At 49.8% G+C, this 17,463-nt stretch overlaps 1 protein-coding gene and 1 long non-coding RNA gene across 2 annotated transcripts; one reads left to right on the top strand and one right to left on the bottom strand.

The window, feature by feature from the left end:
• Nucleotides 1–3,559: 3,559 nt before the first annotated feature.
• LOC111945738 (uncharacterized) lies at nt 3,560–8,226 on the bottom strand. The gene is made up of 4 exons (XM_086873604.1): nt 8,129–8,226; nt 7,224–7,331; nt 6,420–6,594; nt 3,560–5,905 (listed from the first exon to the last, which is right to left on the bottom strand). The coding sequence occupies exons 2-4, from the start codon at nt 7,318–7,320 to the stop codon at nt 5,662–5,664; spliced, it is 516 nt and encodes a 171-aa protein (XP_086729730.1). The 5' UTR covers nt 7,321–7,331; nt 8,129–8,226; the 3' UTR covers nt 3,560–5,661.
• A 139-nt stretch (nt 8,227–8,365) lies between these two features.
• Nucleotides 8,366–16,979, top strand: LOC147646332 (uncharacterized). Its single transcript, XR_015281906.1, has 2 exons — nt 8,366–8,826; nt 10,917–16,979. It is a non-coding gene; the product is annotated as an uncharacterized LOC147646332 (long non-coding RNA).
• The last annotated feature ends 484 nt before the right edge of the window (nt 16,980–17,463 follow it).

The following is a 17,463-nucleotide window of genomic DNA, read 5'->3' on the forward strand; positions in this document are numbered from 1 at the left end:
ACACAAGACCCCACAAAATTGAGACCTGCCCCCAGACCCCCCCAAAAATCCCCAAATTCCCTAAAATTCACCCAAATCCCTCAAAATTCCCTTAATTTCCCTAAAATGACCTTTTTGTCTCCCTCTAGGACCAAGTGCCTCCACTAGATCTCAGGAAAACCCCCGGGAATTTGGAGGGGATCTTTCCTCCCCTGCCACCCACAAAAACCCATTACTTTTGGGAAAAAAATTTTCCCAAAAATTTCTTGGATTCAAGGGGGAGGTCCCTCATTTTTGACACATTTTTGGGGGGTTCTCCCCAAAATCTTTCAAATTTTTTTGCCTTTTTTTGCTATTTTTGATGGTTTTGGAATGTGAGGTTTTTTTGGAGGAGGTTACCCCAATTTTTTGAGGGGTCCCTCAATTTTTTTTGGGGGGGAATCACCCCCTCCCTCAATTTTTCCTCCATCCCCCTTCCCCCATATTTGGGTTGGCGGGGGGGGGGGGGGCGGTTCTTTTTTTTTTTTTTACCTTTTTTCCTCCCTATTTTTTTTCCCTCTTTTTATTTATGTGCACTTAATTTGGGGGGCTGAGGGGCAGGAATTTTGGGGAGGGGTCGCCTGAGGGGCGTTGGAAAAGTTGGGGACAACCCCCTCCCCAAAAAACGGGAAAAATCCCAGGAATTCTGGGGTTTTCCCCCCACCCAAAGTGTGAAAAATGTGAAATAAAAAATTCATGTTCTCAGCTTTTTTGATGATTTTTGGGGAGGGAGTTGCAATTTTAGGGGGCTTCTCGAGAGGGGTCACTGGTTTTTTGGGCGGGATCTCCAGAGTTTTGGGGTGGAATTTGGGAATTTGGGGGAAATTTGGGGGTTTGGGGGAAATTTGGGATTTTGGGGAGAATTTTGGGTCTTTTAAGGGAGGATTTGGGATTTTGGGGAAAAAAAATGGGTTTGGGGGAGAAAATTTGGGGGTTTTGGGGGGAATTTGGGGTCCAGGGGAAATTTTGGGGAGAAGGGATTTGGTTGCTTAGGGGCACCCCCCCATATTTTTGGGGAGGTATTTAGGATTCTTGGGGGAGAAAATTTTGGTGATTTGAGGTGTAATTTGAGAATCTTGAGGGGGAATTTGGGATTTTGGGAGATTTGGTGGTTTTGGGGGGAAAATTTGGGGGGTGGGGAGAATTTTGGGGATTTTAAGAAATTTGGGGAGTTTGGCGGGAAATTTGGGATTTTTGGGGAAATTTGGAGTTTTGGGGGGGGTTTAGTCTTGGGAGGATTTGGGAGTTTTGAGGGGGTATGGGGGTTTTTCCGTTTTTTGGGGGATTTGTGGGGAATGCTGGGATTTTGGGGGAGGAATTTGGTGGTTTTGGGGGGAAATTCAGGGGTCTTGTGATTTTGGGAAGGGGATTTGGGGAGAATTTTTCTGGTTTGGGGGGATTTCTATTGATGGGGAGGGGTCCTGATCCCAGTGAGGAGGGGCATTTTGGGGAGACCTGAATTTGGGGAGGGGTCTCAGGGGGGATTCCCGATTTTAGGGCGGTATTTGAGGTGAATTTGGGGGGATTTTCCAGCGATGGGGAGGCATCTTGGGGGTGGGATTTGGGGAGAAGTCTCATCGGGGCACCATCCTGAGCTGGAAGTGGGGGGGATGTTGGGAGTGGAATTTGGGGAGGATCTGGGGGGAGATTTTCCATCCATGGGGAAGGGTCCAGATCCTGGGGCAGTTCCTGAATTTGGGGAGCAGTCTGGAATTTGGGGAGGTCTCATTGGGGCAGCAGGTGGAGCTGGAAGTGGGGCCTGATGTTGGTGAAGCTGCTCTCCAGGGGTGCCGTGGGCGGCTCCTCGGGGGGTGCCAGGGGTCGCGGCCGCAGGCGCTGCAGCAGCGAGGTCAGGAACAGGAACAGCTCTGCCTGCACCAGCGCCTCCCCCAGGCACAGCCACTGCCCTGTGGGGAGGGGGCGTCAGCACCGCCCCACCACAAAGGGTCGGGGGTCCCAAAAGGGTCTGGGAGTCTCTAGAGGGTCAGGGGGTCCCAAAGGAATGGGGGTCTCTAGAGGGTCTGGGGTCCCAAAGGGGGCTGGGAGTTCCAAAAGGGGCTGGGGGTTTCAGGGATTGGGGATTCAAAAAGGGCCAAGGGAATTCCAAAGGGTCTGGGGACTTTGGGGGCTATGGGATCCCAAAAGGGTCTGGGGTCCCAAGAGAGTCTGGGCTACTGCAAAAAGGGTCTGGGGGGGTCCCTAATGGGTCTGGGAGCTTTGGGATTGGGGTCCAAAAGGGTCTGGGGGTTTCAGGGGTGGGGGTCCCAAATGGGTCTGGAGTACCCATCCCGAGGAATTTTGGGATTCCAGAAGAATGTAGGGCCACACCCCAAAGGAATTTGGGGATTTTTGGGATTCCAGAAGGATTTAGGACCCCACCCCAAGGATTTATGGGATTTTTGGGGTGCCCACTGGCCGAGAAGGGCACAAAGGCCTCATTGCGCAGGAACTGACCCTGCTCATCCAGGAGTTCCCAGGGTCAAATTTTGGGGATTTTTGAAGGATTTGGGGTTGTATAGGACTGAGCTCAGCAGGGGGTAAATGTCTGTGTCCTGTGGGGTCAGGTGTGGGGCCAGAAGGATCATTTGGGGTCAGGTGTGGGGTCAGAGTGGTCCTTTAGAGTAATTTGGGGTTATTTGTGGTAATTTGGGGTCATTGGTGTCATTTGGGGTTACTAGGGTGTAAGAGACAGTCTGAAGTTTCCCTCAGCTGCCTCACAACCACTGCAAGAACAGAGACTGAGACCCTGAAGACCCCAAGGGACTTTGTGCAGGGGTTCTGGCCTGGTTGAGGTGGAAGCTTGCCAGGTGATGGTTTGCAGGTGTGCTTGTTGTGCTGTCAAGGTACACTGCCTTCATTCCTGCTGCTGAGCAGGGACTTGTAAGGAGCGGCCTGTTCTGTACCTTACACCTGCTTCCCAGAGCAAGGGGTCTCATCACAATAGCCTGGGAATTTCTCCACCTCTTGGCCAGCTGCCCCTTGCTTTGAAAGACTGTAAAAATTACTTTTCTAAGTTATTTTCTTCAAGAGAGATCTCCCCATGGAAGAAGACACCGGAGACCCCATCTCGTCTGTTGGTAACCATAACCACCTCTTTTCTCTCTTTACATTGGCTCTTTACCCCTCTCTCTCTCCCTCTCTCTCTCTCTCTCTCCCTCTCTCCCTCTCTCTCTCCCTCCCCCTCTCATCTATCACATAACCCATGTTGCTGGCACTAAAATAAAGATGCATCATTGCTGTTGTGATTTAAACTGAAATCCCCTGGTGTCCTTTTTGCACTCTGAGCTCAAACGAACCTCTCACAACTCCCACTTGTGTTAGGGGATCGTGACACTCGGCAGCAGGGTGACCCAAGGTGCGGCTTAGAGCAAATGCTCCACGGCACAAGGATATTGGTAGGCACATGGTGGAGACAAGGATGAGGAGGAGACCTCCAGTATGGGTCCCAAAGGCTTTTACTCCACTGGAGTGTCCAGGGACTGAAGACCAAAAACACAATTGTGTGGGGGTTTTTATATGGGGGAGGCCAGAGGGAGGGTACAAAATTTTAACCAATAGGAAGAAGCTATGGGAGGAGTGGAAGGTTCCATTCAACAATACAATAGGGGAAACAAGGGGAGCAGAGTGGGTCACATGGGCCAATGGGGCATTGGAGATCAGGGGATTTCCAAAGGGGTGGTTCAGGTAGGAGGCTGGCCTAAGGGAAGACTGACAAATGGGTGTAATGACAGATGGGGAACATGAGAAAACAAGGGGTGGGCTTGAGGCAGGATTGATAGGTGGATAGGAGGCTACAAACTAGGAGCAAACCAATGACTTAGGGGAATAATGGGAGAAACCATTCAAACAAAACACACCACAACAATAAGAACTGTTAACCATTACAGGAGGTGGCATCTTCAGGAGGCAATGGATGTGAGTGAGCTCTTGCCACATTGACACTGATTGTTCTGTGTGGAAAGGGACATTGAGAACTTGCCTCCAGCATTCTCCATGGATCTCAAACTGCCATGTGCCAGGGCTTCCAGATAATCCATGTTCTGACCTCAATCTAGAAGGGAGCACAGATCAGAACCCTTTCCATGGTGCCCCAGCAGAGCTGCGTCTGCCTTTGTCCGGCAGGAAAAGGGATGCGGGCAGAGCGGGCAGGTGCCACCCTGCTCCATTTGTGCACCAGGCCTGAGCCTCAAATGTTTCTGGTTTCTTAGCTAATTTCTCCCTGGCTCCTCTTTAACACAAACAAGAGAATAGCATCGCACAGTCCAGTTTGACAAATAAGGCTTGTGAACAGCTGAGTGCTTCCACTGAATTAAAAACGCAATGTGCTTGAAAGCCGACCTTCTGTTTGCTCAGGCCTCCTCACCTCTGTAGATGAGGTGACTTTATAATGCTGGTATGTGGGTTTTAGGAGTATGTGGGTTTTTATCTGTGATAGAGATGAAGTGATGTATTCGTTCCAATGAGCTGCCAAAAGCAGTGACTTTAGTCCCTCTTTGGCTGGGGAGTAGCACTGGCCTTGTTGAACGCCGGCAGCAGCATGAGCAGGACTCCTCCAGAAGCAGGGACATGCCACAATCCAGGAGCGGACCACGGCACCAGAGGGGACTGTGGCACCAGAGGGGACCGTGGCACCAGCCATGCCCAAGGTCTGAACAGGGTGGCAAAGTCAGGTGGTGCTACCCGGCTGCATGAACAGCTCAGGCAAGGCCTGGTGAGGAGCCAGGTCTGGGGGCCATCCAAGGAGTCCTGCCAAGAGCAAATGGTTCTGATATTCTCTCTGGGATGAAAAAGGAGCAATCTTTAGAGTGAACCGGTGCTAATAAATATTTGCTCACATATGGTGGGGTTTCTCTGCAAATGGGCTTTGATGGGAAATTTCTGACCACATTTAGTTTTACTCTTTAAGTCGAGCACCTGAGTATCTTTGTTGAGGAATAGAGAATTGTTTGTAGCTCAGTATTTTCTCAGGAGGAGCCTTACATTTTAGCACAGGAGGAAGGTAAGGCAAAGTTTAAAAGCTTTCCCCTCCTGAAGTGACACACTTTCTGAGGAGTCTGAGGAGAATTCCCCTCAGCCACTGCCAGGGCTGTTTGCCTCCTCTGCAGGCTCAGGATTCTGGGAGTTCCATGAGCCTCAGCTCCCACAGTATTTTCCTCTGAATATTTCTTGTTGTGCAGTACACAGAGAGAATATTTTGTGCTAGATTCTCTTCTGGGTTTTGAGGTGAATCTCAGTAATTCTGTTGATTTTCATGTCCAGATGAACTTTGGGTAGATAGGAAGGAAAAGGGAAGAAGTACCATGGAAAATCAATTGCTCAAAATCAGAGAGGCTCAACCACAGTAAAAATGAAGTCTAAACTGAAGATTTTTTTTTTTTTTCCCCCTTGCTAGGTGGGGTAAAACATGAAGTGTTAATAAAGTTATTTGAAAAGATTCAGCAAGCACCTAGCTATATGAGAATCAAAAGAGTGAAGGATGAGACAGGGCATGGGAAGAATCTTCAGCCCTTCCCTGTTGAAAGTAAAACAGTAGGAAAACTGCCTCTGGCTGTTACCCACAGGTAACGTGTTATTTGTAGCCAAGAGCAGATGGCCCAAGCTGTTGGTGGCCCAAGCCCTGCTGTGGCTGGCCCACTTTCAGTCCTAGCTGGACCAGGGTGGCTGGCTTGGGAGGGGAGGAGGTGGGGGGATCTCAGGGGGCTTCTGCTTCACAGCCAGGCTGGGGGGCCGTGGAGGAGGCACGGAGTGCTGGTGTTCTGCTTTCTGGAACGATTCCTCCTTCTGAGGCCACGTCTGAGAGCTGTCAAACCGGACAGTCTTTGGGCTCCCTGGGGGCAAGGGAGAGTCGTGCCTTCTTGGCCGGGAAGCTGCAGCTGCAGCAGGGCGACTGTGGAGAGAAGAGGTGGCTGAGGCCCCCAGCTGCCGCTGGCACGCAGGGACCCTCCTGCACAGCAGGGCCCAGAGCGGCCAAGGCTGGAGCTGCTGGCACAGCTTGGCCCAGCTGGACAGCTGCCCCTCAAGGCCCCGGCGAGCAGGGGATGGCTCTGGGCAGGGTCCCTGGCCAGGAGCGGGCCCCAGAGCGCCTCTGCCTTTCAAGGGCAATCTCGTCCCCGCTCTTTCTCCTGCCCACCTTGCTTTGCCTCTGCCCGCTGCTCCTGGGGCTGCTCTTGGCCAGGCAGCCTCAGTGGGAGCCAGCACTGGCTGCAGCCCCAGCGGGCTCCCCAGGACAAGGCCCAGCAATTAAGAGGCCAATTAAAGGCCTGGGCAGCAGCAGAACTCTTGGGAGAGTTATTTGGGCAACCAAGGACTAGACACAAGTGCACAGCAGGCTCACTGGGAATGCTTCCCGACTATGAGCAGCCTTTCAAGAAGCTGGAGGGTGGGGATGAACAACAACTTACCGTTTCTTGTCCTTCCACCACCGGAATCCAACATAGCAGAGAACCATGGAAAGGGGCACTGTGAACAGTGTCACTACAGTGCCTATCATGCAGGACTTGCGCACATCCTGCGGGCAGAACACTCTTGGGGTGCTCGGTGGATTCTCAGCATTTATATTTGACTTGCCAAGTGCTTCTGTGAAAGCAATGGGCAGCGTGAGCCTGTGCTGTGCTCCACTGCTGAGCTGGCAGCACGCTGGATATGGCCAGGACATTCTCTGTTTCCCCCAGAGCTGGGGCCTGCAGGCACCTTGTTGGCCCTTGGCACAGGCTGTGCCACCCAACAAAGCCCAGAAGGCCGGGAGCAGAGCCCGGGGACAGCGCAGCTGCTTGGGCAGTGGCTCCTTCCAGGGACATGGGCCAAACCCATCCCTGAGCAGCCACTGCCAACCCTGACCCTCCCTGCTCCATGACAGCTCCTCCAGCCCAAGGGGACAGAGCCAGGCCCTGTCAGGGGCCAGTGCAGCCCCTGCCCAGTTGGGAGCCAGGGCTGGCTGTGGCCCTGGGATTGTGGCAGGGCTCCCACTCGGGGCTGCTCCTGTGCCTTGGGGCCTCTGGATGCTTAGGGCCAGCTCCAGGAGCAGCTGCAGTGGGATGGATGTTGGTGAATGAGTCCCATTTCCCAGGGGCTGGGAATGAGCTCCAGAGGCCTGGAAGCCGTGGCACCTCCAGCTTTGGCTGCTGCTCAGCCATGCAAGGGCCAGCCCTAGGGGAAGAGTTGCTGGCACACAGCCCGGCCGAGGGAGAGCCCAGCACAGCAATTACCTCCTGTGTCTGGGCCTGGCATTTCCTCCTTTCCTGCATCAGGAGCTGGCACAGAGACATTGCTTCCCCTAGCATATGTCATCGTCTGCACAGACATTTCCTCCAGTACTTGAGAAAGGAAAAGGGACAACTGGATAAGACAGAACTGTTCATCATTAGGGGAGGTGGTTGTTGGGGAAGGTGAAACAGGGAAACCTTATGAATGTGATTGTTTGGCACTAGATTGTGAAAATATGAAGGCTAGAATCAAAGTAGAAATGAAAGCCTGCTTTGAGTTATAGGATACTGAGTACTGGTTAACCAAAGAACAATAGCCTAGCCAGCTAGAGGAGAATCCCTGTTGATAAAACAATGTCCTTCTGCTGATAAGAAGAGTCCAAAAGTAAAGAAGCAAGGAAAGAACTTATAAAGCTCTGTAGAGTATAAAATGCAACACTGTATGTTAATAGAGGGAAGCCCATAGGTTGTATGTAAATTCTTTAGTGGCTGTGTCTCATGGTGATTGGTTTCTGGTAATTAGAATATTCACGATAGAAAAAGATATATTGGATTGTAACAAGAACTTCGCTCTCTTTACTCTTACCTCTTGCCTCTTTAATCTTCTCTCTTCCTTCCTCCCTTTACCCCTCTCCCCCCTCTTAACTCTCAGCCCCCTCTCCCTGCTCCTACCCCTCTCGCCTTCCCTGCTCTTTCCCTCTGTTGCTCTCTTACTCCCTCCCTCCCCCATCCAACCTCACCTTCCCTGCTCTACCTGTTCTGTCTCCCCTCCCCCGGACCACGTGGACGCCAAGGCTGGTGGCGGACACGGGTCTCCCCTCCTTTTACTCTTATAATAAATCGCTTATACTTGAACAGCTTGACCCTGGAGAAGTCTCTCACCGCGAGCGTTTTTGCATCTCCAATACCTGGCGCCCATTGTCTGAGACCCGTCCCACGCCTTCTCCATCGGTGAGACACTTCTCCATCATTGGTAACTAAAAAGACTGGTTTTTCACCCTTTAAGGCCGTCTACAGTGCAGTTGATGCGGCTGATCACTGTAACACTGTAACTGTCTTTCCCCTGTTCCGCAGCACCCTCGGGCACAGGCCGGCTGTTGCTTAGCAGCGTCAGCTCTGGAGCTTTAGAGGTATTCACCGCGTGGTTTATTCGGGGTGCAGGTTGCCAGGCGACCTCTGCACCCCTGGTTTCCGCAGGGCCCTGTGGCACTGAGAAGTGTGGCGAAGCCACATCTCTTCTGTGCTACACGGGACATCCCCCCTGCGTGGGTTTTTCGGGGTGAAGGTTGCCAAGCAGCGTCTGAACCCCTGGTTTCTGTGGAGCCCCCGTGGAGCTCAGGGGGGCGTTGCAAGGCGACGTCTCACCTGGGCTGGGCGAGGAAAGCCTCTACGTGGTCGAGCGAGGGGCAAACGCTGCCACAGCATCTGCACCCCGATCTCTCTAAAAGTTTTTCCGCTGCAGTGTCCAAACCGTAGTTTTTAGACGGCTGTGCAGCGTGGTTATGTGCGAGTATTACTAAGTGACACCCGAGAACGGACGGGAGGTGCCTGGCCAGCACCCATCGCCCGAGCTCTGAGAGACGAGACAACATCATTTAAATAAGAGGTGAGTCACAAACCAGTCTATCATGGGTCAAAGCTATTCAACCCCAGACAAAAAGCTGTATAAGCAACTAAAATTCTTACTGAAAGCCAGCCAAAGTAATTTGCCTCAAAGAGAACTAAAAACCCTCCTAACCTGGACTCTAGTTAATTTCCCAAACGCAAAACACTCAGATTTTTTTACCAGAGATTTCTGGGACACAGTTGGTAATAAGCTTTTTAATAACATTTCCCGCCGAGATATGGCAGCCGCTAAACTCCTCCCAGCCTGCAGAGCACTGGTAGAAATGTGTGCTGCGAATACACAAGGGGCGACCAGCCCCCCGTACCCCGTGACCTCCGTCTCTCCTACTCGTCCCCCCGACCACGCGGCCCCCGCACCCTCGGTCCCCGCCGGCCCCCCTCCCTTCCTGCCCGCTCGGACCGGTGTGCCCCCTCCCCCCGACCATGGGGCCCCTGTACCCTCTCTCCCCGCCGGCCCCCCTCCCTTCCTGCCCGCTCGGACCGGTGTGCCCCCTCCCCCCGACCATGGGGCCCCTGTACCCTCTCTCCCCGCCGGCCCCCCTCCCTTCCTGCCCGCTCGGACCGGTGTGCCCCCGCCCCCCGAGCACGCGGCCCCCGTTCCCCCTACCCCAGTCCCGGCACGCTCCATTCCCACCCCTCCCCCCGCCTTCCCCGTCCCACCGCCCCCCCACTTTTGCCCCCCTCCTGCCGTCCAAGTTTCCCCCGATGTTGCGGTCCCGCCCCGTTCCACCGTCCCCGCGGCTATGGGCCCCGCCGCCGCTGCGGCCCCACCGACCCCCGGCGGCGCGGTCCTCGCGGTCCCGCCTTCCCCCGCCGACACCGTGGTCCCCGGCTCCGCCACCCCGCCCACCCTCGGCATCGCGGTTCCCGCAGCTCAGTTCCCCTACACCCCCTCCGTGCCGCCCGCGCCGCCTTGGTGCCCCGCGGGCTCCGCTTTCCCGGCAGCTGTGCAGTCGCCAGTCCCGCCGCCGCCGCCGTCCAGCAACACCGTCCCGAGCGGTGCGGCGCGGCCCGATTCGGAACTCGCGCTGCCGTACACCACTCCCCCATGCTGCTCTGCGGCGCTGACATCATCCACGCATGCGCAGTCACCGCTTCTATCGCCGTTGGTCCCGGCCACGCCCCCGTGTCCTCCGTGCCACCGCCCCGTGCCAGCCCCACAAGCCGCGGGGGGGGAAAGCAAGGACGGACGCGGAGCCCCGGCTCTACAGCTGCTGACACCCGCGCCGCCTACGCCACCGCCCAGCTCGGCCACTGTCCCGTTCCCACAACCCCTCCTCGCGCTGCAGCCTGCTCCATCGCTTCCACCCGACTCTGCCACACGGATCCCGTCTGCATCTGCCGCACCAGCAGTTCTACCCGACACCATGGAACAACAACAGCCACCATCGCAGCTGAATCCATACACAGAGGTCCCCTCGCCTAACCTGACGGCCCGCCCACTCCTGCTCAGCTCCCCTTCGTCGCAGCTGCCGCCTCTGCAAAGCACCCAAAACAGCTTCAACAATCCTCACCTGACAGACTGGCATGAAGTAAAGCGCCAGATCTGCAGAGAAGAAAGTCTTAATCCTTTGGCTATGCCTGTTTTAGTGAGCCAACAGCCCGGAGGTCCCAAAACATGGGCCCCCATCCCATCTCAGGATATAAAAGAACTAAGAAAAGCAGTGAGAGACAGTGGCATTTGTTCCCCGTATTTTAAACAACTGTTGAAAAGTACTCTAGAAGGATACACACACCAAATGACTGTAAAAATCTTGCTAGTGTAACTCTAACAGACTCACAATATATGCTGTGGGAATTCAAATGGAGAAAAATGCTCACAGAAGTGTTAGCAACTTACAGGCAAAGTACTGATGCAGATCTTCGTGCCCTCACTATGTCTAAATTAACTGGTGATCACCCTGATGATAGAAACGAAGATCAAATAAATTTACCCAGAATAGTATTAGATGACATTAAAAAGATGGCTCGCAGAGCTTTTTTGCAAGTTCAACCTGCAGGAACTTTTGAAAAAGCATATAACCTGATTAACCAAGAGCTGTCTGAACCATTTACCACTTTTGTTGACAGAGTACTCCAAGCAGCAGAGAGGCAATGCAGTGATGAGATAGCCCGCCCGATAATGGTACGTGACATTATCGAGAACAATGCTAATGCAGAATGCAAGAGGGTCATCAAAGCCCTAGGAAAAGAAAGACCCACAGTGCCTGAAATGATTAATGCCTGTAACAAAATCGGAAGTCCACAGCAAATGGCAACGATCCAAGCAAATGAACTCGGAAAGACTTTAGGAGAAAAAATTGAAAGAGCTCTTAAAGCTCAAACAGCACAAGCAGATACACGAGACCAAAAACTCACTGAAATCTTAACTGCTATACACCTAAACTCCCAGCAACAGAGCAACAACATGACTGTTATGCAAACTGCAGTAACCACAGGACCTTGCTATTTTTGCAAAAAACCTGGGCACATTATGAGGTACTGCCCAGCAGCTAAAGGGACTGCAGAAGCACCAAATCAGTACCCTACCTATGACAGGGACAAACATCCTAATTCGCAGTGGTATGCCAAACACAACAATGCTAAAAATCATATTCCAAAAAACCCGAAAGCGAACGCGCAATGCCATCGCGTGACGAAACAAGTAGTGGCATCCCAAGCACCCAAGGGAAAATTTGTCCATACCCCAGCAACGATGCACTTCGCTTCGTCGCCAGCAGAATCCCAAGCAATGACACAGACCTGCTACCCCCAGGGTCTTGGTGCACTCTGGCAGCCTCCAAACCAACAACCTTTTTGAAAGAGAACGGCTATGACTATATATCAACAAGCACCACTGGAACTTCACAAAAAAGACAAGACTTTTTAGTGGTAGGCAAAGAAAGGAATAGCATCCTGGGACTGGTTGTTCTGCCTTGTGTAATGTCAGTCAACTGCAAAGAAGAACTACTGGTGTTAGCCAAAGCCTATGACCCCCCACTACACATCCGGCCTAACACCCCTATAGCTATTGCTATAGCACTGCCCCTGGAGACTATAGATCAGATACCACCACGCTGTTTCCCAGCTGCTCCTGAAAATCCTGAGGTATGTTGGATTCAACACATAAGCTGTGACCGGCCAATGATAACTTGCCAATTGTCTAGTTGTGGGGTTCAGGTTAATATCAGAGGGATGATTGATACGGGTGCAGATGTCTCTATAATCTCTAATGATCACTGGTCAGCAGATTGGAAGCTGATAAATCCCTCAGGTACTATCACAGACATTGGAGGTGCCACTCCGTGTTTACAAAGTGAGTCTGTAATCAGCATTACAGGACCAGAAAGAAAAAAAGGATTGATCCGTCCCTATGTGGTGCAAAAACCCATCACAGTATGGGGAAGAGATTTACTTTCACAGTGGGGAGCAAAAATTGAAGTGGGTTTTTTGTAGGGGCCACTGAAGCACTCAGTACTTTAAAACTGACCTGGAAAACTGACACCCCTGTCTGGGTCGACCAGTGGCCCTTGCCGGATAATAAGCTGAGTGCCCTCAAAAGACTGGTAACTGAACAATTACAAAAAGGTCACATTAAACCCACTAACAGTCCCTGGAATTCACCTGTGTTTGTTATCCACAAGAAAGCCTCTGACACCTGGCGATTGCTACAAGATCTTAGGAAAATCAATGCAGTAATTGAAAGCATGGGACCACTCCAACCTGGACTGCCTAACCTCTCCATGATCCCAAGAGAGTGGCCACTTGTTATTATTGACCTAAAAGACTGCTTCTTCAACATCCCCCTGCATCCAGATGATGCACCCCGCTTTGCTTTCTCAGTGCCAAGTACAAACCTACAAGAACCCCTCCAGAGGTATCATTGGCTTGTTCTACCTCAAGGCATGCGAAATTCACCTACTATCTGTCAATATTTTGTAGCCCATGTGTTGTCTCCGGTTCGTAAGCAATTCCCACAATCAGTTATCCTTCATTACATGGATGATCTCCTCGTCGCAGCGCCAACACAAAAACAGATGGAAGGAACCCGCAACAGAGTAGTCACAGAAATAAAAAAAGCTGGACTGGTAATCTCTGAATCAAAAATACAAGAAGCTGCTCCTTGGAAGTACTTGGGATGGAAGCTAACAGAACAATCCATCACACCACAAAAGATACAACTGCGGACTAACATTCGTACCTTACAGGATTTACAGCAGCTCTTGGGAGAAATTAATTGGGTCAGGCCTGTGTTGGGAATCACAGCTGATGAACTAGCCCCACTCTTTGACTTGCTAAGGGGAGACAGTGACATCAAATCCCCTAGATTTCTCACCCCTGAGGCCTACAAAGCTCTAGAAAAAATTACAGATGCTTTGCAAAACAGACAAGCGCACCGCTATGTTCCAGATAAACCCTTTTTCCTTGCAGTGTTGGGAGAAAAACTGAGATTGCATGGTCTCATTTTTCAGTGGGACCCATCTCAAAAAGATCCTTTGCTAATAATTGAATGGGTTTTTCTTCCCTACAGGTCGCCAAAGACAATATTCACATCTTTAGAAATGATATCCCAAATTATCATCAAAGGCAGAGCAAGACTTCTTTCAATATCTGGTTGTGAGTTCACAACCATTTACTTACCCCTGATAAAAACTTATTTTGATTGGGCAATGCAAAAATCTGAAGACCTGCTCTATGCCTTACTAGATTTTCCAGGTGTTTGTTCTATCCACTATCCAGCGCACAAACTAATCAAAGCTAAATTATGCTACAGAGAAAAACCCCTGCTCAGTGAAGAACCCTTAGATGCCATTACTCTCTTCACTGATGGGTCAGGACAAACACACAACTCAGTCATAACATGGCAGAGTAAAGAAACTAAAACCTGGAAACAAGATGTTCAAAAAGTTGAAGGCTCTCCCCAAATTGTTGAATTGGCAGCAGTTGTAAGAGCATTTCAGCTCTTCCCAGAACCCTTCAACCTAATCACTGATTCAGCATACGTCGCCAATATTATTCAGAGGATTGAGAGATCTGTTTTAAAAGATGTGAATAACGACAAACTGTGTCTTTGTCTCACCTGCCTCTACCAAATTATGTCACACAGGAGTAATCCTTATTTTGTTTCCCACCTTAGAGCCCACTCTGGTCTCCCAGGATCTATTGCAGAGGGAAATGCACGAGCTGATGCACTGGCATCAGCAGCATCTGAAGAAGAAGTTGCAGCAAGCATTGAAAGCTCTGCTTTAGTGCTTCCTGCAACTACACTGCCTAACACTGTTGAACAGGCCAAATTGAGTCATGCATTTTTCCACCAAAATGCGCAAGCACTCAAACGAGACTTTTGCATTACCCTCGAACAAGCAAAGAGTATTGTACGGGCCTGCCCTGCCTGTCAGCTTGTTCAACCAATCCCCTCTACAGGAGCCACCAACCCACGAGGGTTGGAAAGCTTGCAAAAACGGCAAACTGATGTTACTAAATACCCCTCTTTTGGAAAACTTAAAAATCTTCATGTCTCCATTGATACATTTTCAAATGCAATTTTTGCTTCTGTACATACAGGGGAAACAACAAAAGATGTTTGCCAACATTTCTCACAAGCGTTTTCCTATTTAGGTGTCCCCAGAGAAATTAAGACAGATAATGGTCCTTCATATGTTTCACAAAAATTAGCTGCATTTCTAAATGACTGGGGTGTTCGTCACACCTTTGGCATTCCCTACTCCCCCACGAGTCAAGGAATGATAGAAAGAACACATCAAACTCTAAAACGTATTTTAGATCATCAGAAAGGGGGAGAAGCCCAGGCTACACCTCAAAGGAGGCTGAGTAAGGCCTTGTATGTTTACAATTTCTTGAATAGCTCTGCAGAAGAGCCAGACCCCCCCATTTACAGACATTTCTTAAACAACAAAAAGGCAAAACTGAAAGATCACCCCCCAGTTTTAATTAAAAATTTGGAGTCAGGACAGATAGAAGGACCGTATAACCTTGTAACATGGGGGAAAGGGTTTGCGTGTGTTTCTACAGGTGGAGGACTCAAGTGGATCCCTGCAAAAAACGTGAAGCCATACCACACATCAAAACCCACAGACACCCTCGCATCAGCTGACAACTCTGCAAACAAAAGCAAAGAAGCAAGCCCCCAGACCTGAACTGCGCAGAATCACCAGGCGAAGATGACCTGCTTAAGACTGTTTCAGAAAATGAAACTTCAGTATTTGTGTAAATGCATATTGTTTTTAACCTTTTGCTATAGTTTTTGTAGTGAAGCTTTACCTGTAAATCAACCTAAGACAAATGTCTGGGTTGCCTTAGCCAAGTCTGCAGGCTCTGACACCATCTGCCTATCAGACACAAGCCCTGACAAACCCTTTTCAACCTGTCTAGTTGGAGTACCTCTCCCAAAGGGTTTTGACAATGTTACTCTTGAAAAGTATTGGCCATATGATGATCACCACATTTCTCCAACTCCCAGTGCAAGACACCAAGATTATATTGATAATTCTAAAGTGGATCAATCTGATCTTCAAGAATTAGAAATCCTGGGTTCATTAACTATGAACACCTGTTACCTGTTCCATCTCCTAGGAAGGAGCAGCCCTAATTTAAATGTCACCCCGTACCACCCCGTTTATAACAATATGACCTCATGGTGCCAGCAAACTAAGCTTCTTACATATGAAGAACCTCATGCAGACCGTTTTAACAAACTTCCTATTCGATTCCCCAAAGGAATTTGGCTCATCTGTGGAGACAGGGCCTGGCAAGGTATACCCTCAAAAATAACTGGTGGCCCTTGTGCCATGGGACAACTTACAATAATTGCTCCCAGTGTCAAAGAGGTAATCAAAAAGAAAAACAGGAGAATAAGATCCTCCTGGGGACATCACTATGATAGTAATTGTGATAGTGATTTTCACCCCTGGAGCTCTGGCCGTTCAGTTGCTACAAGTATTTTCCTACCTCAGTTAACTTCCTCAGTAGCCTTAAGACAGCTAAATGAGCTGGGATGCTGGCTCAGCAAAGAAGTAAATGCCACCTCTGCCATGATCAGTGAACTACTGACAGATGAAGGAGCAGTTAGACATGCCTCTTTACAAAATAGAGCCGCCATTGATTATCTTTTATTAGCACATGGACACGGCTGTGAAGATTTTGAAGGGCTATGCTGTATGAATTTGTCTGATCATTCTGTTTCTATCCATAAACAGCTGCAGAATTTAAGAGATCTAGCAAACCAAATCAACAACGGATGACCCATCATGGCTAGACAATTTGTTTGATGGTTTAAGCTTTGTACCCTGGCTAAAGCAACTCTGTAAAATAGGCTTAGTTATTTTAATAGTAATAATTGTAGTTTTAGCAGCAGTACCCTGTATACTTCAGTGTGTGCAAAAATTAACGAATAAGACAGTTTCTAGCATTTTATTAGTTCATCGAGACAGAGGAGATGTTGGGGAGGATGAAGCAGGGAAACCTGAATGTGTTTGTTTAACAAAAGATTCTGAAGGTATGAGGCCTAGAATTGAGATAGAAATGAAAGCCTGCTTTGAATCATAAGATACTGAGTTACTATATGACCAAAGGAAAATAGCCTAGCCAGTAGAAGGAGAATCCCTGCTGACAAACCAATGTCCTGTTGATAGGAAAGTCCAGAGGTAAAGAAACGAGGATAGAACTTGTAAAGCTCTGTAGAGTATAAAATGCAACACTGTATGTTAATATAGGGAAGCCCATAGGTTGTATGTAAATTCTTTAGTGGCTGTGTCTCATGGTGATTGGTTTCTGGTAATTAGAATATTCACGATAGAAAAAGATATATTGGATTGTAACAAGAACTTCGCTCTCTTTCTCTTTACTCTTTACTCTTACCTCTTGCCTCTTTACTCTTCTCTCTTCCCTCCTCCCTTTACCCCTCTCCCCTCTCCCCCCTCTTAACTCTCAGCCCCCTCTCCCTGCTCCTACCCCTCTCGCCTTCCCTGCTCTTTCCCTCTGTTGCTCTCTTACTCCCTCCCTCCCCCATCCAACCTCACCTTCCCTGCTCTACCTGTTCTGTCTCCCCTCCCCCGGACCACGTGGACGCCAAGGCTGGTGGCGGACACGGGTCTCCCCTCCTTTTACTCTTATAATAAATCGCTTATACTTGAACAGCTTGACCCTGGAGAAGTCTCTCACCGCGAGCGAGTGTTTTTGCATCTCCAATACAATATCAACAAGGACATTTAAAGTTGTCAACAAGTCCTTGGAATGCCCCTATTTTTGTTATTAAAAAGAAATCTGGAAAATATCGATTGCTGCACGACTTACGTGCAGTAAATGAACAAATGGAGCCAATGGGGGCACTGCAATCTGTTTTGCCCAATCCTGCAATGTTGCCAAGAGATTGGCCCTTGTTAATAATTGATTTAGAGGACTGTTTTTGACTATCTCACTGCATGAACAGGATACTTGCAGATTTGCTTTTACCTTGCCCTCATTAAATCGAGCAGAACCAGACAAGAGATTTGAATGGACAGTTTTACCACAGGGTATGTGTAATTCTCCTACCTTGTGCCAGCTTTATGTTGATAATGCTTTGCAGCCACTACGTGTTCGATGGCCTACAGCCATTATTTATCACTATATGGATGAC

Source organism: Cyanistes caeruleus, unplaced genomic scaffold (assembly GCF_971803275.1).
Source record: "Cyanistes caeruleus unplaced genomic scaffold, bCyaCae1.hap1.1 HAP1_SCAFFOLD_101, whole genome shotgun sequence".
Taxonomy (NCBI): Eukaryota; Metazoa; Chordata; class Aves; order Passeriformes; family Paridae; genus Cyanistes; species Cyanistes caeruleus.